The following is a 26,831-nucleotide window of genomic DNA, read 5'->3' as shown; positions in this document are numbered from 1 at the left end:
ATTCTTGGGACTATATTAAATTTTCTGATGACTCTTTCCTCTTTGAGTTTTTAAAGAGTGAAAGAAAAAATCACCCGTGAGTTTTCTGGAACACTTAAAAAACCTTAAAAACCAAGGGCATGTTCTTAGCAAAAATTTAATGCATTTCCAAAGTGGATAAGAAATGGAAGAGAACATACCTATTCATCTCTTACTTTGTATGGTTCAGCTAATCACACTGTCAGAAGCAGGGCTTCTCAGACCCAAAGTGCTATAGAAAGTACAAAGGTTTCTTCACACACACAGAGGCCAGTCCTGTGGAGTGGAGTGCCAGGAACACCCAGGGAGAGAGCAGCCTGTACTCCCAAAAGGAACAGGAGAAAGGAGTGGGGGGCATCACCTTCCAGCACGTCCCTGCCTGTGTCCTGCCTACACAGTCACCATGATCTGATCCAGAGGCTTCCGTGCGAGGTCAGGCACCGTGGCCTCTTCGCTGGGGTACCCCACAGGGAGCAGTATTAGCAGCTTTTCATTTGCAGGGCGGTTCAGGAGCACCCTCAGACGGGGGCCACAGTTGAGAGGAGTGGTCGTGACAGTCACCAGTCCCGCGTTCTGTAACAGGAGAGGAAAAGAAAACGTTTTAAAGTCAGCAGGCAAAATCCCAGCCTGGGCATGTTCTAGTCCCTATAAGATTTGCTTGTCCCATCATTTCCCTGAAGTTGGGCGGCAAAGAAACGACCAGCTTGGGCCATGGTGTCTTGAATCCTACCTGCCCTCCTCGACCTCCCCAGACCCCACCTTCTCTTAACCAAACAGTGGGAAGCTTCTCGGAGAAGAAAATACCAGTCATTTTTCACAGATGCTTAAGAAATGGGAATGGTTATTTCATGGAAAGAAATTTGGAGAATCCAACTACACCAAAGGAACGGAAAAACAAAAGGCAGTTCCTGTGGTTATATAACCAACAGTGGAAGCAGAGCGTCATCCCTAGCTGAAAATACCTATGTCCAGTGAGGGAGGACCTAGTGGCCAAGAGGTATGTAAGAGGTAGAGGAAATACTCCATCAACCTCTTCCCAGCCCCCTCGAATAATAAACATCCAATAAAAATCACATGTAACTTCAAGACACTTTCCCAGTTGGCCCTCTCCATCCCCCCCTGCTTTTCCCATCAGATGCTCACTACTAAGCCTGGACCAGAAGGAGGTTCTGGAACTGCCTTTGGGAGTCGAGCACGCCTCCAGTCTCTGTGCAATCTGCCCAGACAAGGGCTTCCAGAAGATTCCTTCCTCCTTGACAAATCAAGACCTACACTCAGACTTATGCCTTATAGAAAGCTAGAGGGCAGCAAACTCCACAGTAAAGTGGGAAAAGTTGCTGATGGGAATGCACAGAAGGCACAGGTGAAGGGAACCCACGCCAAGCCTAAACTGCCTCTTCAGGAACCCTGTCTGGGACGGGGACGGTGCCTTGCGGTCTGACGTAGCACAGCAATTCTTTTATCTGTTACAGAGTCGGGAGGTAGATAGGATGCCAGCTCCTTTGGAACAGTTTTTCAAGTCATCTAAAAATATATTCCTCTTTTATGTCACAATGACTATTTTGCAAGTTTTCAGCAAACACATTTTTCTTTGAGATAACAAAGAAGCACAGTTTTTTGGAATCTACTCTCCCTTGAAAGTAGGCTCATTCGCTCTTATAATCCTGTTTGTTTTCTTTATTTCACGTGTTTACTGTCACTCTCCACCCTCTCCCAGGACTGTAGTCCCCACCAGAACGTACAGTTCACGAGGTGACTATTCCTGGTGACTCCTGAGATCTGCCACATAGAAGGAGCTCAGAAAATATCTGTTGAGCGAATGACTTGAATCATGTGAAAGGCAGACCTCAATCCTGCTCTGTTTGACGCTTAGCAGGGCTGTAGCTACTATGTAGCTGGAAATTTTTTAAGCACATGGACATCTTTCTAATGCAATACGATGTAAACTCAACTTCTGAGGACAGGAGCTCTATGATAGGGTTCCCCTTATAGCTATTGAATCATCCCACTGGCTCAGACAACAGTAAACACAGCTCAGAAGCCAGGCCCTGGAACTTTCAGGCTCTGAAGCTCTTCATGTGTATTTACTAAAGCCCTTAAAGCTTCATGTGGTTACAGATGAAGGCAAACACAGCGACCGTTTTTTGACCCTTAAATAATGTTATAAGTAAATTTCCAGGAAGGATGACGGCTTGTTTGAAACATCATCCTCACCAATCCAGGTTTCCAGAGGCAGTTTTTACATCAGAGTTCCCTTACTGAGGAATCCCTGTCCCTGAACTAGAAACTCAGCTGAAATTTGCAAATAAAACCACAGTTGGCCCCCAAGTATTAAGTCTCTCTCTTGGGCCCAGTGGGAGGGTGACATACCTGCAGGGCAGCTAGGAGGATGCCACATGCGATGGAAACACTGATCTCGTTATAGTAGTGGATCTTTTTCTTGCCATTTGCAGCAAAACCGTGTACTCGCTTGAAAATGAGAATCAAAACAGGCGCTGTGTCCAAGTACTCCTTAATCCAGTTGGTCCTAAAGGGGGAAAAAAAGATATTCAGAATATTTTCTCTTAATGGTTTTTTTGTTCCCTGTTTACCACCTTATATACAGTAAAAATAGAAACATTTCCTTGTCTTTTATGTTTAAATTGAAAAAGAGGAGGATTTTTGTTCACGTCATGTTTACCTTTTTCTATCCCAAGTCTATCTATCCCAACAGGTATTAATAAGGGCCTAATATAGCAAGACACGTGAAATGCTGAAAGATACAAAGATAGATCCTATAACCCAGAGGGCAGTAAGCCAAATTTAGCAAACTAAAACCTGGTAAGTGTTGTTAAAGAAATATAAGACAAGGGCCTTAGGAGCCCAAAAATAAAATGTTAGCTTTGAATAAGGTTGTCAGAATATTTCCAAAGTTTCTCTTGAGGCGGGGCACTGAAGACCAGCTAGAGAAGGGGCATTGGGAAGGGCAGCCTAGGGAAGAGATGAGCAAAGGGCAGAGTCAGAAGGAGAATGCTTGGCCGGACAGGGAATTTCAGAAGCCTGGTAGGCTGGACGACGGTGTGCGTGGTGGGGCACGGGTTGGGAGGCTCGCAGTTTTCATACAGATTTTGCAGGGTGCTGGACTTGGTTCAGCGGGTGATGGAAAGTTATCACAAGCTTCTGAGCAGAAGCATCACGCAATAGGATCTGTTTCAGAAAGAGACGGATTGGTGTGGGCAAAGGACCAGCTCAAACGGGACCAGATAGGAGACAAGGGCAATGGCCCAGGAGAACTTGGAGAGTTGTAGAGGCAGGAGCTGACAGATCCGGCACTGGAGCGCACAAGGGAGAAGAAGAAGGTGATGGTGAGTTTGAACCGAAATTCCAGGTGGGCAGATGGTAACGTTCTTAGCCTAGTTATGGAGAAAAGGAAGGAAACTTTTGTGGGAGTGGGAGATAACTCACAGGAGGTATAAATGTTGAGTTTCCATTTTTATTTTCCAGATAAGAGCATATCTTTCTCTGTTTCATTACCCTGCCCGTACATTTCGGCAAACGCTTCACTCTAGCTCAGATATTCAAAGGAAAGATACTCATACGATGCTATATATTGGAATTTTTCCTTAGGGTAAATGATGTCATCAATAAGCAAGAGATAGTCACCACTCATTTCATTCTTAGCTTAGTTACGCTTCCTTGTTTTAAAACACATTAAACCCACGTGTGTATTTTCTACAGTTCCTTGAACACTGCTAATTTCTATACATTACATTCTCAAAGCTACTTTACCATACTCAACCAGCTTATTCACATGTGACTAGTATCAATTCTTTTTCTCTTTACAAAGTGGGAGAATGTTAATAGTTTACAAAAAACATCTGGAGTCAACTAGCTTTGCCACGTTGGGCAACCGCTCACCTTCTCACAGTTCAGTGCCCTAAATGTAAAATGTGCTATTGTACACTCACCTCCAATGGTTATTGCGACAGGAAAATCAGTCCCAATAGATCAAGTGCTTAGAAGAGTACCTAGTACCATGTATGTGTGAGCTAATATTATTATTACTATGTATTATTTTACAGTGAATAATTCAAAACAATTGTTAAATATGAGGTGAAGAATAAGCAATTTACTAGGTCAGAGGCAGGTTAGCAATTTTTACTAACCTTTGTACTTATTTTGCCTAGGCATACATTGGTAGCTAGTATTTTGGGTTTGTTCAATTTTACAAGAAGGTATCGTGACATCATATCAGAGCTAATAAAAAGATAGCACCGTGCCGAGGCCTGTTAAGAAAGGACAACTAGCACCTTCCACCTGGGGTGAAGGGTCTCACGCCAGCAGCAGGAGAAGAAGGCTTGACGGGGAGGTTGGACCAGATTGTATATCAAGCCTTTAATGACAGCTATGAGTTTCAGAGTTGACTCAAACTGGCTATCAGGACATATGTTCATTTGTGATGCAATTTAACAGTTATTTAATTACCTACTATGCATCAGCACTGTGCTAGGTGCTACAATGTAAGACGTTTTTACACTAGAGGTCTCTGGACCCTAGAGACACTATATATATATATATGTACTATATATATATGTGTGTATATGTATATAGTATATATATACATATATATGTATATGTATATCTGTGTGTGTGTGTGTGCACGCATATTGTCTGCAGAGAAAGTCTATAATGTTGATTGGATTCTCAAGAGTATCTTGGTGTACCACAAAGGTTTCTAAAATATGGTCTATAAAATGAGAAGAGAAGTAGGCCAATAATTAAATAACCATGTCATAATGGCTATTTTAAATGCACGGAAGGTGCGTATTAGGTGCTTTGAGCACAGAGACAAGAGAGCAACTGATGCTGCCTTCTTTGGGGAGTGACGGGGCTGGCAGCGGGCACACACAGAACACAGCCTCTCTCTAAGAAGAGAGACTCAACTTTGCCCATCCGTTTTTTCTCATGAATATGCAATTAGATTTACATATTCATGATTAATATCCTGCACTTATTCCACAACACAGCCATAAGTTACAACGCCAATAGACATCAATTTCAATAGGGTTTAAATATCTCAGGAAAAAAATTGTCCTCTGGGGCAAATAAATGAGACAGGAGTAGGACTAAGAGGCCATCCTTCTCACCACCCAGCCCTGGCTACCGGAGAAGAAGTCCCACTTTACCCCACAAGATGGCGATCCCACTGCGTTTTCTTAGGCTTGTGTCACAGTGGGTATTGGATGGCTGGTGCTGGAACTGGCCGCTAAAGGCCCAGAGCTGAGAGCCAGAGGCACGAGTACCTCTACATGCTACGTGCCAAGAACTCGAGCTGGCTTCCCCTCAGGGCCTTCTGAGAGGCCAGGACAAATATCTGTGCCCCATCCCCCCTCATGCTCAGCCCGAGAAGGGGTTAGAAGGGAAAGGAGATGCCTCTGTGGGGAGGGCAGTATTTGTAAAGGGGACCCTGTGACCAGCGTTTTAAAATGACACGGCTGAGCCTGAAAAAATTGAAAGTGACTGTGTTAACTACCAAAATGACTGAGAAATTATGGAATCCATCCTAGATACTGTGTACGGTGACTGGTCCTCCATGGGAAAAGTGGGATTAACAAGCATAGTTAGTTGTAGTTTCCAGAAAAAAAGTGAAACCTCGCACGTGTCTACCCAAATACGCTGAAGTTTCACGGTAAAGCCAGTTACACTGAATTCCAATCCGCTTCTTCCCTGGAGATAAGGAAGCCTGCAAAATTACTAATGCCTAATGAATATTATACCTCTACTAAATTTGTACTTTTATTAAACATGTACTAAAATGAAAGACTGCTGAGTGAGATCATGTACAAGACTATAGGAAAATGTAATTTACGTCACTCAAGATCCTGAGAAGTATTTCACAATTTACTAATAATTATTTGGGTCATAGCCTATTTAGTTACCAGATTCATATGGCCCTTTCTATGTGCCATCACTGTTCTAAGTGCTTACAAATTCATCTAATTTTCATAATGAAGTAGATACTAGACTAATTCCCATTTTACGGATGAGGAAACTGAGGCACAGATAGGTTACTAAGTGGCAGACCTCATATTTGAACCCAAGCACTCTAGCTTCTCAGGCCCTACTCTTAGCCTCTATCTTATTTAATCCTGATACCAGTTTTTAACATTATCGTTTTGGGTGAGAAAACAGAAGTGTGGTGGTTGATTTTATGTGTCAACTTGACTGGGCCACGAGGCACCCAGATAGCTGGTTAAACATTATTCTGGGTGTGTCTGTGAGGATGTTTCTGGATGAGATTAATATGTGAATTGGCAGACTGAGTAAAGCAAATTGCCCTCCTCAACGTAGATGGGCCTCATCTAAACCGTTGAAGCCCTGAATAGAACAAAACAGGTGGAGTAAGGGAGAATTTTCTCCGTCTTCCTGACTGTCTTTAAGCTGTGACATCAGTCTTCTCCTGCCTTTGGACTCAGACTTGGACTGCAACTTACACATTGGTTTTCCTGGTTCCTAGGCCTTTGGACTCAGATTGGAACTATTCCATTGACTCTGCTGGGTCTTGGGACTTCTCAGCCTCCATAATCACTTGAGCCCATGATTTATAATAATTCTCTTTCTCTCTCTGTTTCTCTCTCTCTCTCTCTGTCTCTCTTTCTCTGTCTCTCTCTCTCTCCATTGATTCTGTTTCTCTGGAGAAACCAGACTAGTGCACTTAGACGGAGTAAGCAAATGCCTAAGGTCTTGCAACTGGAAAACCAGAGCTAAGACGTGAACCCAGATGGGATTCCAGTCGGCATCCCTCACCCCTGCGCAATACGTGTGCTCAAGGCAATTCAGCGGTGAGGCCTGAGTTAACTTCCATTATTTCTTCCACAGGTAAAATGAAACTTTTTAACACCTAAAACAAAACCAGAAAACTGAAGTCATAGTTATTTCATTTTAGGAAGCCAAACCAAACAAGCCTAATTCTACCCACTTTTGTACCTCAGTTTCTTCAGGTCTGAAACCCATTGAGGTCCCATCCTCTTCAAGTAATTTATTTCCTCTTCCTCCTCAACGATCTCCCGAATCTTATGCTTCACGTCTGGGTCCTTCACAACCACAAAGGTCCAGGGCTCTGTGTGGGCCCCACTTGGGGCTGTTCCTATCACCCATTAAATTAAAATCAGAAATTAAAACTGCAAGAAAAATCTGAGTCTGTTAATTAAGAATAAACGTAACTCATAGTTGCTCAAAATGAAGTTAGATCACCTGACACACAAAATGCCTGGCGGTAGCCTCTGGGATGTTGCTGCCAGGCCCGTTTTGTTCAGCCCCTCTGTCAGGGTCTCCAAACCAACTAACTGAGATCAAAGCCAGTAGTTCCTAGGTTTGGGGAATTTATCACTGCTTCTCTGATCATGCGAGAGAAAACATCCCTAGGCACTACTCTGTGACCAATAAGGGAACACAGATGGGAAGCTCTGATAGCCAAAAGCCTCCAAAATGCTGTTTGTTTTGATATTCTTGAAAAATGATCAAGTCAGGAAGTTTATTGGAAATGGCAAAATTTAAATGGCAAATGGTTTCAAAAGGATCTCCAAAAGGCAATTGAACTATAAATTGTTTAGTGCCTATATCAAAGTTCTGAGTGTGGCACTGTGGGGTTTGTGGCCCTGTTGTGAACACATGAGAACTCTTGGCCCTGGGCACTCAGACACACAGCAGAGTGTCTTCCAGCTCTTACAGGTTTTGGGAAACCTCAGCCCACCCTTGGATCAGTCCCAATATCCCAGACAAAGCTTCATAGTGCATCATGGGACCCAAGGAGCTTAAGTTCCCTTTAAGATTCCAGCCAGCAGCACTTCCCTGGTGGTCCCGTGGGTAAGACCCTGTGCTCCCAATGCACGGGGCCTGGGTTCAATCCCTAGTAGGGGAACTAGATCCGACATGCATGCTGCAACTAAGAGTTCGCATGCCACAACTAAAGATCCCACATGCCACAACTAAGACCTGGCACAGCCAAAATAAATAAATAAATAAATATATTTAAAAAAAAGATTCCAGCCATGGGCTGGCCCAGTTACTGATCTGGGTGTCACCCCTCTTTCCTAGAAATGGCTGTTTCTAGAAGTAGACCACGGTGACCCACTGGTGGTATATTTCAGAAGCAAGTATTTCTTTCTTCCTAGTGAGTAGTTCAATGGCATAAACTCTACAGGAGGGGTCTCAGGCCTGCCAGCCTTGATGAGTTTGCCATCCACAAGTCCCCGTGGTAGAGAGGGCATAATTAAACTGTGAAATGCAAGTCAAATCTAAACATAAAGCCCAAATTTCTGAACAGAGGGATTCCAGTTCACTTTGTACACGTCGTCTGTTCACTAAATATTGGTGTCACCAAACACAAGAAATAAATTGCCGCTTAATGTTTTCAATTACGCCAAACCTCTCTGAATGTCATATGCACACACCCACATATTTAGATACAGATCTATACACAGAAGAAATTTAGTAACTGCTATTAGTTAGATAAAGGACTCACCAATCTAGTGTATTTGTGTTCTTAACTGAAGTGAACTGTTTTATTCTTACTTCCTTTTAATTTGGGCAATGGGTTTATAATAGTCATGCAATAATTTCTGCAAATGAACTTGAATGTGATTTATATAGGAATAAGAATCCAATCAGAGGAGACTCTCAAATAGGGGGCTTTCTCATATCTCCTCTCCCTTTTTCTATAATTCTCATCTATTCCTCTGGGAATAGATATTAATTTACATTGAAAATGCATTTGGGGGACTTCCCTGGTGGTCCAGTGGTTAAGAATCCGCCTTCCAATGCAGGGGACGTGGGTTTGATCCCTGGTCAGGGAACTAAGATCCCATATGCTGTGGGGCAACTAAGCCCATGTGCTGCAACTACTGAGCCCCGGTGCCACAACTGAGCCCGCTCGCAGCAACAAAATATCTTGCTTGCCGCAATGAAGATCCCGTGAGCCGCAACTAAGACCCGAAGCAGACAAATAAATAAATAAAAAGCAAAAGAGGGGGAAAAATGTTTGCCTTACTTTGATTTATTTTGTGAATTCACATGAATATATTTTGCTAGTTCATTAGAATACAGTACTAGAGCATCATGGTGTGTAATATAAGAAATTCGGTTCCCCAAAGAGAAATGTATAAATGTGTGTGTGTGTGTGTGTGTGTGTGTGTGTGTGTGTGTGTGTGTGTTTTAAGGTGAGGTGAAAGTAAGGATGTTTCTTTTCTGATGTATAATAATGTGTTCAGAAACTTTCATTCTTCAAAAATTTTATAATGTTGAATAATTTCAGAAGTTTTGAACTATTGTCACATCTGCTCCCGAGAAGTTTGTAATAGTTAAAAGTTTGTAGAGAGCTTCCCTGGTGACACAGTGGTTGAGAGTCCGCCTGCCGATGCAGGGGACACGGGTTCGTGCCCCGGTCCGGGAAGATTCCACATGCTGCAGAGCGGCTGGGCCCATGAGCCATGGCCGCTGAGCCTGCGCGTCCGGAGCCTGTGCTCCGCAACGGGAGAGGCCACAACAGTGAGAGGCCTGCGTACCGCAAAAAAAAAAAAAGTTTGTAGAAAGTGGAAATCATCTTGTGCTTGGAAGTCAGTCAACACCTGGGTAAGACTTTACAGGTAAACGTATCATTCCAGGCTTTATTCACTGTGTTTGAACTTCAACATTGCTCCACTATTGTCACTTGTAGCGGATGTTCTCAAAGACCCACTGTGCACTTACAGACCTGCTGCTTTGATGACATTATCAATCACTTCCATTGGGACTTGCTCATTACTTATGAATCTAACAGACCGTCTCTTATTGAGAAGTTCATAAAATTCCCGGGATCTCGTAAGCATTTCCTTCTCAGGATACCGGGTGTGGGAGAATGGGATGTGTTCCACCTCTTCCTCTGACACTTGCCAGTCGTCAGCGTCTGCCAGTAAGAACAAGGAAGACAGCAAATTAGAGGATCTCTCTTGGTCATGAAGGGGAGTGCAATGTGCCCCTCCCCCAAAATATGTCTCTTTAGCATAAGAATTATTTTGAGTTAACTATTTTTAGGAAACACAGACACAGGAGACGTTCTGAAAACCCGAGTAGAAGTCACCCTATTGTAAGAGACATTTATAAAGGAAATCTCTATTTGGAAGTGTTTCCTTCTCTGTACCAGGAAGAGAAGGATGATTCTAAATCACAAGAAACTCTTGTCAACAGAGAAGGTGTGGACTTAAACCTCTGTAACAATCTTACCCTTGTTTGCTCTGCTTTTCCTGACAACCTCCACTAACTGGGTCTCCCCAGTCCCCAACGCCTTTCTTCTGTCTTTATCTGAAGATGGATTAAGGTGGTGGCTAAGGCTGTTTGGGGGAGTTACTCAGTTTTCCTGGGTCTCTCCCATGTACACAAGAGATATACATGTTATTAAACTTCTGTTTGTTTTTCTCTTGTTAATGTGTTTTTATTATGGGGGAGTGGTGGTCTCAGCCAGAGAAAATTATTTTTACTCCCTTATAGTCATAAGGTGGTCACTGGGGAGAAGGAAATAAAGTTCTCAAAATATCTGTAAGGTTATGAGCTCAAAAACATCAAGCAAAAATGGGAAAAATAGGTCTACAGAATCCTGAAACTCTGATCTTGACTGTCCTTCAAAGCCCAGACTGGTTATAAATCAAGAAAAAGAAAACTTTTACGTACATAAAGATGAAAAATGTAAATTTCTGTTAATGGTGAACTAACTTATTTGAACCAATCTCCGTTGGCTGAAAACCACTAAGATCTTTTTTTTTTTTTTTTTTTTGGCCAGATCTTAGTTCCCCGAACTCGTGCCCCCTGCAGTGGAAAATGGAGTCTTAACCACTGGACCACCAGGGAAGTCCCCTGAAAACCACTAAGATCTTGAAATAAATAATTTTTTATAAAGCCGTTTTAAATTCTTTGAGTTACTGACAACATAGTAAGAAATTCCCAGGCCAAAAGTGAAGGGAAAATATGATCCTGCAGAAGTAGATAAGCACAGACGCTGCATTTGCCCTGATAACATCTGCCAATCCCAATATATTTGAATTTTTATTTTTATATTTTCAGGGATCAAGCTGGACAGAAATCAAAGCCCAGATCCATATACGATGGGAAGTCTAACAAGCTGGGACCCCAAGACTACATCCTTAGAAAAACTAAGAACCATAAATAAATCAGGGACTTCCCTGGTGGTCCAGTGGTTAAGACTGCACTTACACTGCAGGGGACATGGGTTCCATCCCTGGTCAGGGAACTAAGATTACTCATGCAGCATGGCACGGCCATAAATAAATAAATCAGCCCCCAAGAGTTTATAACATTTTGATGGGTCCTGCCTCAAACCTGAACTTGGAATAGTGTGGTCCTGCCTGAAAATACCCCCATTACCCAACAGAAGCAAATGCCAATATATAAATAATTTTAAGTACAATTATCAGCAACACATAAAAGACAACCAGACACACAAGAAGAGTATCTTGAGCAAGAAACAGCAGAATAGGTTTTTAAAAATAGAGTCAGACACCAAATTCTCCAAATATTGGAATTATCAGACTCAAGAGATAAAACAACTATGATTACTAGGTTTAGAGGGGGGAAAAAAAAGACAGGCATATATAAATCTGTAGGGTACAGGAAAAGATGAAAAGTGACATAGAAAATATTTTAAAATAGAACTTTTAGAACTGAAAAATAAAATAATAGAATTAAGAACTTGGTGGGTGGGTTTAATAGCAGGTTAGACATACCTAAAGGAAGAATTAATGAACTGAAGACAACTCAGAAGAAAATATCTAGAATAGAGCAAGGAAAGACCAAAAGACAGAAAACATAAAAGAACGATCAAGAAAAAATAAAGCAGAGCGAGAATGTTCTAATATACGTGATGATAGTGACAGCAGGAGATGGGAAAGAGGATGTGGCAGAGACCATATTTGAAAGAGAATATCTGATATGAAAACCTGATGAAAAATGCCAGATCTACAGATTCAAGAGGCCCAGTAAATCCCACGCAGTATAACAGAAAAGAAGCCCACACCTTTTATAATCAAATATAAAATCTTAAAATCAACCAGAGGAAAAAAAAAAGATTCCCTTAGGAAGAGGCCCGGATGGCTTCATGAGGGAGTTCTACCAAACACTCACAGAACAATTATTTCTTTTCTCCAACTCTTCTAACTTTTCTCCAACTTTTCTAACTCTTCGAACTTTTCTCCAACTCTTCCCAAGAATAGAAATAGAGGACACGTCCGCCACCCACTCATTCTATAAGACTAGCGCACACTTGCTACCAAGCCTGACTAGGACATTAAAAGAAAGAAAAGCTACAGGCTCAACTTTCTCATAAATATAGATGCAGAAAGTCCTAACCAAAATATTAGTAAACAGAATTCAACAATATATAAAAAAACAATCCACTTCGGCCAAGTTGGGATTACCCCAGGAATGCAAGGTTAACTTAACATGAGAAAAGCAATGTTGTTTGTTACATTCGCAAGCTAATAATCGCTGTAATGCAGAAAAGGTGTCTGATAAAATTTGGCATTCATCTCTTAGTAAATTGGGGTAGAAAGGAACTTTCTTAACCTGATAAAGTCTAACTATGGGGAAAAACACCAAAACAGTCCAGAACCAACTACATAGTTAGTGGTGAAACATTGAAACTCTTCCATCAGATATTGAAAATTAATGAATATTGCCTGTTCTCACCACCGTTCTAATTATGAAAGACTAATTTTTGAAGCTTTTAGAAAAGAATATAGGAGACTATATTCATGACCCTGTAGAGAAGAAGGATTTCTTAAACAAGATACAAAAATATTAACCATAAGAAAAAAATCTGTTCAATTTACCTACAGCAAAGTTATCTTTACACCTGCCTGCTTCTGCCACTTCTGGTTTCCCCCATTTCCTTCCTGTTCAGAGCTGTGGAAACCCATTATCTGTAGCTCAAGGTCTTACAGAAGATGAAGATGCAATGGAGGATTCAATAGGTGAAGTTGAAGCTCTACCTCTGAATACGTGTTTCTTCATTCCTTTCAAACCCATGAGTAGACAATACTTTTGATCTGAACTATGAAGATTTAAATGTGAACTACAAAGATTTCAACTGAAAGAAATTCTAAGATGCAGTATTCAAAAAGTTAAAAAGTGTTAAAAATAGGAATGCTTTGAATGGAGTATATATACATATATTTATATATATACTCCTTGCTTATCTTGAATTAGCCTTGGATTTCTGATCATTGTTGGACTTCATCAACTCCCAGAATCTAGAAGGCAAAAGATACCGAAGAGGCTCCTACAGAAAGTGGACCTCGGTACCTCAAACCAGAATGAGTTGAGGTGAGTTGGACTTTTCAGGGAATTTTAATCACATAAATAAGGTTTCACCAGGAAGTCTGCCCAAGAAATAGACACTGAAAATATCAGTGGACTCTAATGAGTAGATGGTTCTTCTACACAGAGGCTGAAGACTTTCCTGAATCTGCTCTGATGTTTTTCAGCCTGACGGGGACCCGTGCAGAGAAGCCGTATCACCAGTAGGAGGCAACTCCTACTTAGATAAGAACAGATAATCAGAGTCCGCGATGATAAAATGGCTGAAAATGCCCAGCGCTTAACTTTCATTAAAGTAACAAATTTAGATTGTTTTAAACCATTAAGGTTTATTTGTGTGCATGTGTATGCCTTACCTGAATTATTACTGTACTACCTAAACTGTGTCTTTAGAAAACTGAATGTAATGCTATCACATATCTTCATCATTCACAAACACCCGAAAGCCAATGAATATTTGCCTGATATAATGTATATCCCATGCCTTCCACTGTGTGATAGGAAATAATTAGTCGTTACTTCCTTCTTTGCGTAGATACAAATCCACTTTGATGCCATAGATTAACTGATGTTTTGGTTACGATTCTGATTCTTGTGACATTTACTAAAGGATTTTCACTTCCAGTAATGGTTATTTATGTAATTTACCAAACCTCCAAAGTAAAGAAAGCTAAAATCCTTAGTAAAATACATATAGAACATTTTCTTCTAAGTACTGAAGAGCTAACCTGTGACTGTAGAACATCACAGTCAAAATCTGGGTGAAGGTTAGTACCCACAGGGGTAGATCGGCACTCAAATGTCCAGAGAATATTTTCCAATTACCTAGATACCGCCATGAGGCTGAGCTGAGATAAAAGGATGGTGACCAAAGTCAAACCCCCAGGGCCATCCAGGGCCTGAAGATTTATGTTACAATAGTAAGAGTCAAATGTAAGTAATCCAGCCCTGGTGCCTTAGAGCCTAAGGTAATATCCTGTGAGTGATCCAGGGAACCGTAAGCCTTGAGCTCAGATTAAAGTTGCCCCAGAGTGTGAGGACGTTGCTCTTCTGATAGGTGAAAATGTGAACATTCCCTGGAATAAGTAACAGTATCCTAGACCTCAAAAATATTTATATGTAATTTTCCAATAGAATGACCAGCAAAGAAGTAATTCCCATAAAATTCAAAATAATAGTTACTTCTATAGGGTATGGAAGAGGTTGTTACTGGGAAGGAACATATAGGGGTTTATGGAGTACTGGAAATTTATATTTCTTGATCTAAGTGATAACTATATAGATTTTTGCTTAAAATTATTTGTTAAGCCATTCGTCTATCTTTTATACACTTTTCTAGTAAGCATATTACATTTCACAATTAAGGGTTTTGGTTTTTTTTAATGAGAAGGCCATAGAAACAAATTACCAAAAACACCCACAAGGGTAGTTCAACTGACTACAACTATTATAGTGATTTAAGGACATCTGAAAAAAAAAGAAAAGACACTTGACACTTTCTTAATGAGATAAGAGGATGAGAGATGAACCATCTGGGGAAGGTGGGACAAAAGTAGAAATAGGAATGAATGGGCACAATTAACTTCTCCTGACCAGGCAGCAATCCTTCATGGAGCCAGAACTATAGCCTAGGTTTCTTAACTCCTTAATCAGTGGTTTTTCCCCCAATACAGTAATCCGTAATCCTCCCTTATCAGAGGTTTTTCTTTCTCAGATTTCAGTGTCCCATGTCCAGCTGTGTTCTGAATATATGAAACGGGAAATTCAAGAAACAAACAATTCATAAGTTTTAAATTGTGCACCATTCTGAGTAAGATGATGAAATCTCATGGCTGTCCTGCTCCATCCTCCCACCCACGTGAATCATCCCTTTGTCCACGTATCCACCCAATTAGTCATATCCACCCAATTAGTCACGTAGTAGCCTCTCGGTTGTCGACTGTCAGGATACTGCTTGTGTTCAAGTAACCCTGATTTTACTTAATAATGACCCCAAAGCACATGAGTAGTGATGCTGGCAATTTGGATATTCTCTTACTGTGTCTGATTTATATTAAAGTTTATCATAGGTACATACGTACAGGAAAACACTTAGGGTTTCAGGCATCCACTTGGGGTCTTGGAACGTATTCCCTGAGGATAAGGGAGGACTGCAGCAAATGTCCAGTAGGCAAGAGGGAACGCTCGTGAAAAGGGGACTTCAAAGACACTGAGAACCCAACTACAATACCAAAAGGGACCACGGTTAGCTCATAGCTAGTATTGAGAAACTTCTTTTTTTATGCTTTACTAGCCGGGGCAGTGGGGACCCACACTGTACACATTTTTTTTAACTTTTATTTTATATTGGAGTACAGCCAATTAACAATGTTGTGCTAGTTCCAGGTGCACAGCAAAGGGCCTCAGCCATACACACGTGTATCCACCCCCCTTCAAATGCTCTTCCCATCCAGGTTGCCACGAAACGTGGAGCAGAGCTCCCCATGCCACACAGCAGGTCCCTGCTGGCTTGAGGAAGTAAGTGTGATGGGAGAGTGGCAACAGCTATCAGCTTTCTAGCAATCCACTCTGAACCGAGCCCAGATGTCATCAGTATCAACCCCAAACCCCATCAGTATCAAACGTGTCAGCAAAGACTTCAGCACCATGATACTCCCACGCCATTTGTCATGAAGTCCGGCAACCTCCGCAGTCAGTAAGTGGAAAATGAGCCAATGCATGCAAGGTCTCTTTAACTTCAGGTCCCTTCGGCATCTGTGTAAACTAAAGGCAGCCAAGCGGTTTCTGCAGCAGCTGAAGTCCAGGGTAGGCGCTCCTACTCTAGCGGAATGAAGGGGCTCCTCCCTGAGCTTTATCAGCACAGCCTTATCTCTGAGCACAGCAGACAAATGGTCCCAACCGCCACTGGGCTGGATTGTCCAGAAGGGCTATCCAAGCAGAGCACTGGGGCGCTGCTCTTCCGGGAGCCTCTCCCAGGGCAGAAAGTCTACACTTGGCCTGGGGAAAGGGGACAGGCTGAGCCAGCTGGGAAAGAAGCTCCAGGGGATCTCAGGGCAGCGAACCGATAAAAAAGGCACAGCTCTCTCCTTCCTCTTGAACTCCTGACTGCCCCCAAGGCATAAGCCCTCACCAGAGGGAAGAGAAGAGCCTCTGTTCCGCAGCTGTCCCGCCTCCACCCTAGACCAGCCAAGCAACGCTGGGGGATTCATTCAAGCTGTGGAGCCCACATATCCTAAAATAAACGCACGCTACAGTGGTCTGCTTTTAATGTAAGTCCTGTGCTGCCACACATGGGGTTTGCTATTGACACCAAGACCAACACGCCTTTTATCATTGCTTTAATGCCGAGGAATCCTAAATTGCTCCGTAATTAGGTTTAATGACCAAGTAATTCTAGGCCACGGCTATCCTTTAATGTTTAGCTTAGAGGCATTTTTTCTGGCTGCATCTCTACGGGAATTGCTTTTGTGTTTTTGCAGTTCTACTTCAAAATCTTTGCAAATGGGCCAAATGTTTTCCAGCTATGAAACTACAAGGCCAATTTGTGTCATGTCACCCTTGTTCCCTCCGAGCACCAGTATTAATAAGGCTCAGGGTGACACGGCTCTCACAGTAGACAGATTCTGATGGTGGCAATGAGAGCAGCTTCAAGGCTCAACACCGGCTCAGAGAACTCCTCCTTCCCACTGTCTCGGCCATCGCTCTGCTTCCTACGTGGGCCTCTCAGCCATTCAACTCCCTGACTGCAATATAGACTCACTACCTCACTAGCAGCAGCAGGGGGGGTTGGGGGCTGGGGAGTCTGCGGATGTCCGGATGGAAAGGCCTTGAAGAAAGCAACGCTATCCCAGGTGAAGTTGACAGAACTTGTTTTCTGAGCCCCTTTACCTCTCGTGGCGTCCCCGGTGTCCCCGGTGTTCTGTACTGAGCTTCACTCTCCCCAGCAGAACGCACCCAGACTTGATCTCAAGGACAACATCTCCATTCAAGTCCTTTCCTTTCCCTAACCTTCTCTCATCTGAATTTGAATTTACCTGTCCTTTGTCCTAGAACCGTAATGTCTTACAGGAGCCCTGGTAGACCAGCCTTTTAGAATTAGCCGTGCAGAAGTATGCACACGTAGGTGTGCCGAAGAATGATGAAATGCAAAGATGAAGCTGAATTTTTTGCTTCCTGGGGCAAAGGAAAACTGTGCTGGTCATGAGTGCTGCCCTTACACAGTGTTTTTGTCAGTGGTGTGCTGGTAAACCAGCACTCTGAGAAGAGGGAAAAAAGAGCCCTGGTTTATAGCACTTGCCAATTTCCACAGAGTAAACACTCCCATGATGGCCCGATCTCAAGCTATTGGCAATTGAACAAATGGCCCACAAATTTCCTGAACATTTATCCGTTGGCTCTCGCTAGCCCCATAGGCTAGCTCTTGCACACCACTTGGTTGGGAAGCATGGAGTTCAGGCATTGGTGGACTTCCAGGCATGTAAGAGGGTTGATATCATCTGCAGGAACAGTGTTACTTGGTTGAGACTGTTGTTGACTGGTTGGCCCTCAGAGGGGCTGGTCCTGGAGTGAATCCATCTCTGATTGGTTGACTTGTTAAGCTTTTACTGAGATGTGTTGTCATTGATCCAATGAACAGGTTCGAAACAGCTGCCTGTGGGTGTATAAAAATCTGTCTTTGCCCAAGTCCGAGGGAATATTTTATTCTCAGGCGCTGCCCACACCAGATAAAAACGTTAACAAAGGCTTTTTTAGTGGTCACTGGGACAATCAAAATTTCAGTTAGAATAATAGCTTCTGGATGGCTAGTGAAGCTGAGTGAAGAAAATCCCCACTAACATTAAAATGGACACATCTTAATAAGATGTGTTTCCTGTATCTTTTTCTCCTGTTTCCAGTTCCATGAGCTTTCATGAATCTGGGCCTGACTAGAGAATTTTTGTTCAGTATTTCCCATTCATTTTAGGGAAACGATCTGAGGTTTCCACTTGGAGATTAAATACCAGTCATTTCTCCTCCTCAGACCTCTGCTACAGATAAACAGGGAACTGAAATGCGTTAACAGGATGCCATGTGTGACTGGTCCCCAGAGGAAGTCTGTGTCTGACTTCTAATCCGCATGTCTTCTCTGTACCCCCGACCCTTCCCCCCACCCCGTCCCCCCAAACAGGCTGATTCCTTGATCTATGAATGTCGAATAGGAATTCTTTGTGAATCAGAGCCGGCGGAAGCTAGATTGGTACCCATATATTCTTTAACTCACACTAGAATGGCCCACAATACTTATTTTACTCTTTTGTCCCTGATTGTTAATTTTCAAAATGGTTTGAATCTGGTATCTATTTGTTGTTATCAAAACCATCTCATGTTTCCTTGGTAATGGAATCCCTTCTCTTCTCCAATTATACATCCTCTCTTAGACTGTGTCCACCCACCCAATGGTTAAGAGCAGGGACTTGGGTGGCAGAGGAGACTGAGTTTAAACATTAGTCCTTACCTACCACCTGTGTGACTGTGTGACCTCAGTAAGTATCACTTATGTAAACAACAAAAATCCCAACAAGAGACTGTGAACTCTGCACTCTGGGAAGATTTGCTCACGGCTGCCGAGCGGCCACTATGTGTTCAATTCATTTCTCTGTGTGAGGAAGAGAGAGTGGAGAGGCAGAGGATTGAAAGTGAATCATTAGGTGGAGAAGCAGAAGGGGGCCATACAGCTTTGTTCTCTGTTCCCAGCCTTCAGGCTCAGCCCCAGGTCCCCGGTTCCCCACCAGCCTTATCACCCCCTCTGTATCCCTCAAACTCTTGGGTCTTCAAATCCAGTGACCTTTGCTCCATACACACTACCTCTGATCTCTCAGGGAATGTTTAACCCTGCTGGCCATCTCCTGCCCCCTCTGTTCTGGGTCATTCTTTTGGAAAAGGAGCCTAGCGAATTGCCTGTAGGCCTGGACTCTGGAGCCAGCCTGCCAGGGTGCTGACTCTACCACTAATTGCTTGGGCAGGTGACTTAGCCGATTTGAGCCTCAGTTTCCTTATCTGTAATATGGATATGATAATAGTGCCTGCCTCACTGTATTGTTATGAAGACAATAAAATGAATAAATGATTCACCGTATGTAAAAGTGACATTGGATACTGGAAGCACTATGTGAGGGCTTGTTATTACTACCCTGGCCCTCCTTTCCCACGCCTTGTTTTCTGAGTCCATTCCTTCCAGCAGTTCCTCTTATCTGAAGGTGCCCCCCGCCAAGTTCTAACCTCAGCCTTCTCTCTAGCAATACCCCCCAGTGAATTCATTAGTTTTCCAAGTTCCAAGCATCACGCCTAGGCTGGTGACTCTCCAGTCAGTGTCTATGGCCTGGATCCCTCACCTAGAAACCTCCCTGCCTTTCTGCTTCAATGGGTCACTATCCCCTCAAATCCAACACGTCCTGCACTACATTCAACAGCTTCCCCTTTAAACCGGATCCCCTTCCCGCACCCATTGATGACAGTTGTTATTCTGATTCCTCCAGTCTCCAAATCGTGCCCACTTCTCCCTCCGTTCTTGTCTAATTTATTACTAGACCCTGTTCTTCCTTGACCATCCCTCTAGTTCACCCCTTCCTCTGCATCGCACTGGCGCCACCGCCCAGCCCATCATTACTGGAACAGATCCTTACTCAGCTTCACAGTGGGTCTCGTGCTCATTCAACGGAAGTGCTTCTCAACTGGCATAATTGGCATTCGGGGTTAGTGGGGGAGAGTAAGAGGCTGCCCTGCCAGGAGGCTGCCTGAATTTGGATCCTCCTGGGCAGTACATTCAGCACTGCTGGCTCCCAGCACTGAGTGCCAACTCTATACCCCATCCCCCAATCCTGAGGTTAGGACAACTTAGAACACACACACACACACACACACACACACACACACACACTTCCAGGTGGCCTCTGTTAGAGGGAGGGAGGGTGGAGGCATTACTACCCCAGCTGAGAGTCACAGAGCCTCTTCCAAGTCAAATCCATCCCCCACAACCACCTCAGATAAACCTCAAACACAGGTTACTCAAAGCTCCTCCAGAACGTCTCCCTTCCTGCCTGCCTCCTTCATCACCCCTTCTTTCTCAGGTCAGCCATGCCCCGGCCCGCCCTCAACACCCCACTTCATTTTCACCCCTCCCCTGGTCAGTACAGTCCTTCCATCTTCTTGACATCTTTCCCTGGGGTTCCGGACTCAGGCGCTTCCTGTTCCTCTTAGCCTCCTAACCTTTGTATTCATATCCTAGTAATGCCCCAGACCTGGTTCAGCCTTTTTCTAGCTGACCCACCAAACCCCCAAGCCTTCGCAAAACACCTTACAATCAGTTCCACCCAGTTCGTCTCTGTTTTACTCTCTGTCGTTTGCCTGTTTATGGCCTTGTCTACTGAATTGGACACTCAGGTTGGAGGACAGCAGCCACTCTTATCTGTGACCCACAGGGCTGGTGCAATGAAGGGTAGCGAGCCCCTACGTAGATGCTCCTTTTTTATTCCAAAGTTCTTGATCAAAACCTGACCACTTAACCCGCAGCCCCCCCAGCCTGTGATGTGCCCCTTCAGAAAGATTTTAGCAGCCTCAGAGGACTGGAGCCAGGGAAAATGTCGGCCCCTCAACAGCTTTTTACTGAGGACCCAGGAATAAAGGGAGCTTGGTGCCAGGAGGTGACAAGCTGACCACCAGAGAGAAATGATGTCTCTGTCACACACTGATTTGTTTACATGGCAGAAGCTGATGATGAAACTGACCTGCCTATGTTTCTTCCTCTCCATAAGCCCCACCATCCACCTGCCCTCATCATAAAAATACAGAAGCTGGAAACCAAGCAACATGGCCAGTGTCTTTACCTTCTTCCAGCTGGTGGACGTCAGTGCTGTCTTTCAAGTCTTCATCCGCCCAGGGACGAGCCTCGGCCCTGGCTCTAGGCTCCCCCTTCCTTCTCTGGGTTCCTCCATCAGCATTTTGAAAGATCCACACCATCAAAAGGCAGACAACTGCTACCAAGACTGAAGTCAGAAGAAACATGGCGCTGAGGCTGATTCTGAATGGGGCCAATACTTCCGGGGCCGGTATTTAAACAAACAGGGACAGGAGTGGGGAATGCCGGGAGATGGAGTGAAGGAAGGAGGGGGGGCCGGGGGAAGGAACAGAGTGAACTCGCTGACTCTGCAAGGACTTTGCAAAGGAGAAAAGATCACAGCCGTGTGTCCCGGGTGTGTTGTGGCTCTGGGAATGCACTGGTGCGTGAACTTTTTTAAACTGTGTGCTCCATCAATATCTTCTTAGACAGTAATTGCCAGGATCTGAGGAAACACTTTAATGCACTAGATCTTACCAGCAGTGGTGGAAAGGGTTTACTCCTCCTCCTGTGGATTCTCTCTGAGAGCAGTGTGTCTTCAGCTGGCCCGAAGCTAGGAATCACCTGGAGTTGGCCCCTTTTCAACCAATCTCCATGCCCCTTTTGAGCGATTACCAAATCTCCTGGGATCTTGTCCTGGGGTTTTGGAGACGGGGAAGGATTGCCTATCTCAGGCCTCTCACTCACATTTTGCCTTATGTGTATCTACATTATTTGAATTTTTTTCAACCAGCATGAACTATTGTTTTCTACATTTTTATTGTGATAAAGTATAATAATATCAATATAAAATTTACCATCTTAGCCCTTTTTAAGGGTCCAGTTCAATGGCACTAAGTACATTCACCATGTTGTACACCCATCACCACTCTTCCCCAAACTGCTTCATCATCCCAAACAGAAACCCTCTAATCATTACGCAGTAACTACCCCCTTCCTCTTCCCACAGGCCCTGGTAACCTCTAACCCACTTCCTGTCGCTATGATTCTGACTATTCTAGGAGCCCCTAAGTGCAATCATAGACTATTTGTCTTTCTGTGAGCGGCTTGTTTCACTTAGCAGAAGGTCTTCAAGGTTCATCTAGGTTTTAACAGGTATCAGAACTTCATTTTCATGGCTTAGCAGGGGCTATGTATTTTTCTAATTAAAAATAGATGCTAAATAAATACCTTGTGATATTTTTTAAAGATCGTTACAATGCAGCGCCATGAGTGCTACGACAGATGAGCACTCTGGGTCCCTCATTCTGTCTGAGGCAGGACAAGACCCCACAGAGGACAGGAAGCTTTTACTGTCTTGACAAACCCAGTGTGACCTGGGACAGTGCTACTCAAGCAGCTTGCGCCAAAATCTAATCAACGCATTCTTCCTTTCCTTGACAAACTCTCTCCAAATAAATACATAAATACAAATGAAAAAGCCAGCTGGCCTAGGCAGCATGTAGTGTAGTGACATGGTTGCTTTGCCTGAATTTCCATCCTATTGTGTGCTCTGTGCCTCATTGTGACTGGCTAACAAGAGTGGATGGACCGCCAGTCTGCAGACCACGTGGTAAATAACATTAGTCTAGAAAACCCATTTTCCCAAGACACACCCATGACTTTTAACTTCCATTGCTGATGGTGAATCTGATTATCCCTGTCCCTGTGTCCTTCTTGCTTTCACAACATCCCACAAGTGTATTTGCAGGGGAAGTCAAATGAGGTGAAAGAGAACTTTCCAGGAAAGAGACTTCCTGGGGTGTTGAGGGAGGGAACACAGTTTCTAATGATTCACACGAGCAACCTTCATCAAGCATTTCTCTCAAGTGCTCATTTAGCAAGTGTTATATCAAGTATTCAAGCTAAAGGCTTGAAATAGGATGTGCCTATGTCTGCAGCAAAATCTTATCTCAGTGCAAGTGTGAAGTTGGGGGAAAATTTCCAAAATATTTTTAAACCTAATTGGCCTCACCTATACACAATTCATACTCACTAATAACATCAACACCATCAAAGGCTATTTATTTTATATAGATCTAATGCCCAGAGGGCTGTGTGATGCAGAAGTTTATGTTACTATGTGTAAGCACTGTGTTGATTCCTTATCTACTTTATCCCATTTAATCCACAGGATGAGGCACTTTAAAAGAAACTCCACCGCTCTAGCAATTTCACTACTGGGTATACATACAAAAGAATTGAAAGCAGGGTCTCAAAGAGATATTCGCACACGTATGTTCATAGCACCGTTTTTCACCATAGCCAAGAGATGGGAGCAACCCAAGTGTCCATGGACAGATGAATGAATAAACAAAATACGGTATGTAGAGACACTGGAATATTATTCAGCCTTAAAAAAAAAAGAGGGAAATTCTGACACATGATGCAGCATAGATGAATTTTGAAGACATCTGCTAAGTGAAAAAAGCCAGTCACAAAGAGATAAAACTTGTACAATCCACATATATGAGGTATCTAGTGTAGTCAAATTCATAAAGACAGAAAGTAAAACGGTTGTTGACTGTGGCTGGGAGGGGGAGAAAAGGAGAGTTATCGTCTAATGGGTGCAGACTTTCAGTTTTGCAAGATGAAAAGAGTTCTGGAGATGGATGGTGGTGATGGATGGCGGTGACGGTGGCACAACAGTGGGAATGTACTTAGCACTACTGAACCCACTTAAAAATAGCAAAGACGGTAAATTTTATATTGTGTATATTTTACCCAAAAATATGTTTTAATTTAAAAAACCTCCACTGCCCTGAAGAAAATGAACAGCTTATACACTGTAGCTAAGGCACGGTGAGTGAGTTAGAACAAGGTCCTCAAAGTGTGGTCCTGGATGCCCACCATCAGCATCCCCGGGTGATTTGTTAGAAATACAGATTCTCAGGCCCTACCCCTGACCCACTGAATCAGAAACTCTGGGGGTGGGCCCAGCACTCTGTGTTTCAAGAAACCCACCAGGTGACTCTGACGTTTGCCGAAGTCTGAGAACCACTGGCCTCGAGAAAGGCTCTCTCCTCACACTCCCTACTTTACCCCAAATTTAGATTCTCTACGCTCAAGTCCTCTCCCCATCCAAAAGAGCAAAGTATTGTGAACATCAAATGTTTATTGAAACATTTTCCTACGAGGTGCCTCAATAAAGCACAGAATGCTGCATATAATAAACTCCCAACAAATATAAATTCAAAGTTTTAAGAATGGAGGTGATGTTTTAAAAACTATATTAAGGACGATTAATCTGGTCACAAACTCAGGTGTCAATAAAGGCTGTGACCAGGAAGCCCAGTCAAAGAAGATATGGTACATATATAGAATGGAATATTACTCAGCCATAAAAAGAATGAAATAATGCCATTTGCAGCAACATGGATGGACCTGGAGATTATCATACTAAGTGAAATAAGTCAGACAGAAAAAGACAAATACCATATGATATCACTTAAATGTGGAATCTAGAAAAAGGATACAAATGAACTTATTTATAAAACAAAAACAGACTCACAGACATAGAAAACCAACTTATGGTTAACAAAGGGGAAAGATAGTGCGGGATAAATTAGAAATTTGGGAGTAACATACACACACTACTATACATAAAATAGATAACCAACAAGGACCTACTATATAGCACAGGGAACTGTACTCAATATTTTGCAATAACCTACATGGAAAAAGAATCTGAAAAAGAAATATATAGATGTGTGTATATGTGATATATATGAATCATTTTGCTGTACACCTGAAACTAATACAACATTGTAAATCAACTCTACTTCAATTTAAAAAAAAAGAAGAAGAAGAACCATTGCAGCCGTTCAGATGAGAGTTAACTGAGGGCTCATCAGGGGAGAACACTGTGGGACTGGGAAGAGGAAATGGTGGCATAAAGGTTGGAGGTGGTGGAAGTGACAAGGTCCAGGCATGGGGGGGTCTAGAGCGGGAATCAAAAATTACATCCCTCCTTCTCCAAGCATATTCCAATCTGTATTTTGTTTCACTCTTTACTTTCTCTGGGGAAAAGAGTTTGGGATTTCACAGGGTTTGTGTTATTTAACCCAATGAGCATTTAAGTGGAGAGACTGGAGGGAGAGACTCTTCTAGAAAGAGCTCTTAGGAAAAAAGCTGAAAAGAAAATACGGGTCTCACAAAGCTGGGGATTGTTCCGCAGCGTGGTTCATCAAGTGAGACTGTCTCTGCCCCTATCAAAACATGACTTCTGTGACTGGGGGATTTCCTGAGTGTTTCTTTTCCTCACCCAAGCAATATCCAAACAGCACTGCTCAGTCATGGATTGGGGCCCACAGAAGAAAAATTACAGGAATTCTCCAACCACTGTATCATATTATCTTCGGAAAACAATGCCTTTTTATGAATGAGCTTAGCCACAAACAAAATCGCATCCATTCTAGACAAGAAGACAAAAAACTGTGGTGATATTAGTCAGAAACATTTTTAATAGAAAAATGCCATGTTCCAGAGCAACGTTATTTAGCATTTATCAGTACTGTATTTGCTTCCTATAAGATTCATTATTGCTTTTCCACACCTTAAAAAAATTATCATCTGAACCAGTGGTGGTTTCTCAATATTATTTCTCCTCTAAGAATAAATTACAAGGCAGAATTTTGACAAAACAAGGTGGCTCTTAAGAAAGGCATTTAAGGGGATGCCTGGTGTGTTCATTTTCAAGGTCTGCTGTAACAAAGTCCCACAAACTGGGTGGCTTAAAACAACAAAACTGTATTGTCTCACAGTTCTGGACGCCAGAAGTCTGAAAGCAAGGTGTCAGCAGGGCCGGGCTCCCGCTGAAGGCTCTAAGGAAGAATCTGTTCCAGGCCTTTCTCTTCACTCCTGGTAGAGGCCAACACACGGCATTCTCTCTGTGTGTCTTCACCTCCTCCTCCCCCGAGGGTCTCTGTCTGTGTGTTTCTCCTCTTCTTAAAAGGACACCAATCATTTTAGATGTGGGCCTACCCTAATGGCCCGAAATTTCTGTATTTCCAAATAAAGTCACATTTGCACGTTCCAGGTGGACGTGAACATATCTCTTCGGGGACCCAGTTCAACCCATAACACCTGATAAAATGGAAGTGAAGATACTTTCGCCTGTTTCCTGTGAGTATCACCAGTTAACTGTGAAATATGAATCAAATCATACTGAGTGAGTCTCCAGGGTTTTAGTTTTTCTGGTTGTAAAGTGGGCAGAGCAGGAGAAACTGCATTCATTTCTCTCCTTGAAGGCAAAGGTGTTCCCTCAACCACTCCATCTGTGATCAGTTTCCTGTTGGGGGTGAAGGCTCGTCAATGACTCACCTGTCCAGCTGGGACACTGAGATTGCTCAATACAGATGTTGGAAGACAAGAACCTTTTTTTTTTTGGTACGTCTAGATCTAACCTTGGACTCTGGAAAGGCCAGAGGTCCAAAGGTTATGTATTTTAATTTTCATTATATTTAATGTTTTTTATTAGATAGTAATGTTAATTACTATAACTATCAACAGCTGCTGGTCAACTCTTTCTCCCATCACATTACTCTGACTTCCACCTCTACCCCTTTTTCCACTGGGAGAACCACGGGGAGAGAGGACAGGATCTCTCCTTCTGATT

The 26,831-nt window shown here is 43.0% G+C and overlaps 1 protein-coding gene across 1 annotated transcript; it reads right to left on the bottom strand.

The window, feature by feature from the left end:
- Nucleotides 1-408: 408 nt before the first annotated feature.
- On the bottom strand, nt 409-21,402 carry IYD (iodotyrosine deiodinase; the record flags this gene model as incomplete). Its single annotated transcript, XM_079939597.1, has 5 exons — nt 409-591; nt 2,389-2,545; nt 6,985-7,144; nt 9,749-9,940; nt 21,225-21,402. The coding sequence occupies 5 exons, from the start codon at nt 21,400-21,402 to the stop codon at nt 409-411; spliced, it is 870 nt and encodes a 289-aa protein (XP_079795723.1).
- Between the last annotated feature and the right edge of the window lie 5,429 nt (nt 21,403-26,831).

This window comes from Stenella coeruleoalba, assembly GCF_951394435.1.
Source record: "Stenella coeruleoalba genome assembly, chromosome: 12".
NCBI lineage: Eukaryota > Metazoa > Chordata > Mammalia > Artiodactyla > Delphinidae > Stenella > Stenella coeruleoalba.
Note: the sequence above shows the minus strand (reverse complement) of the source record. Positions and strands in the feature narration are given on the sequence as shown.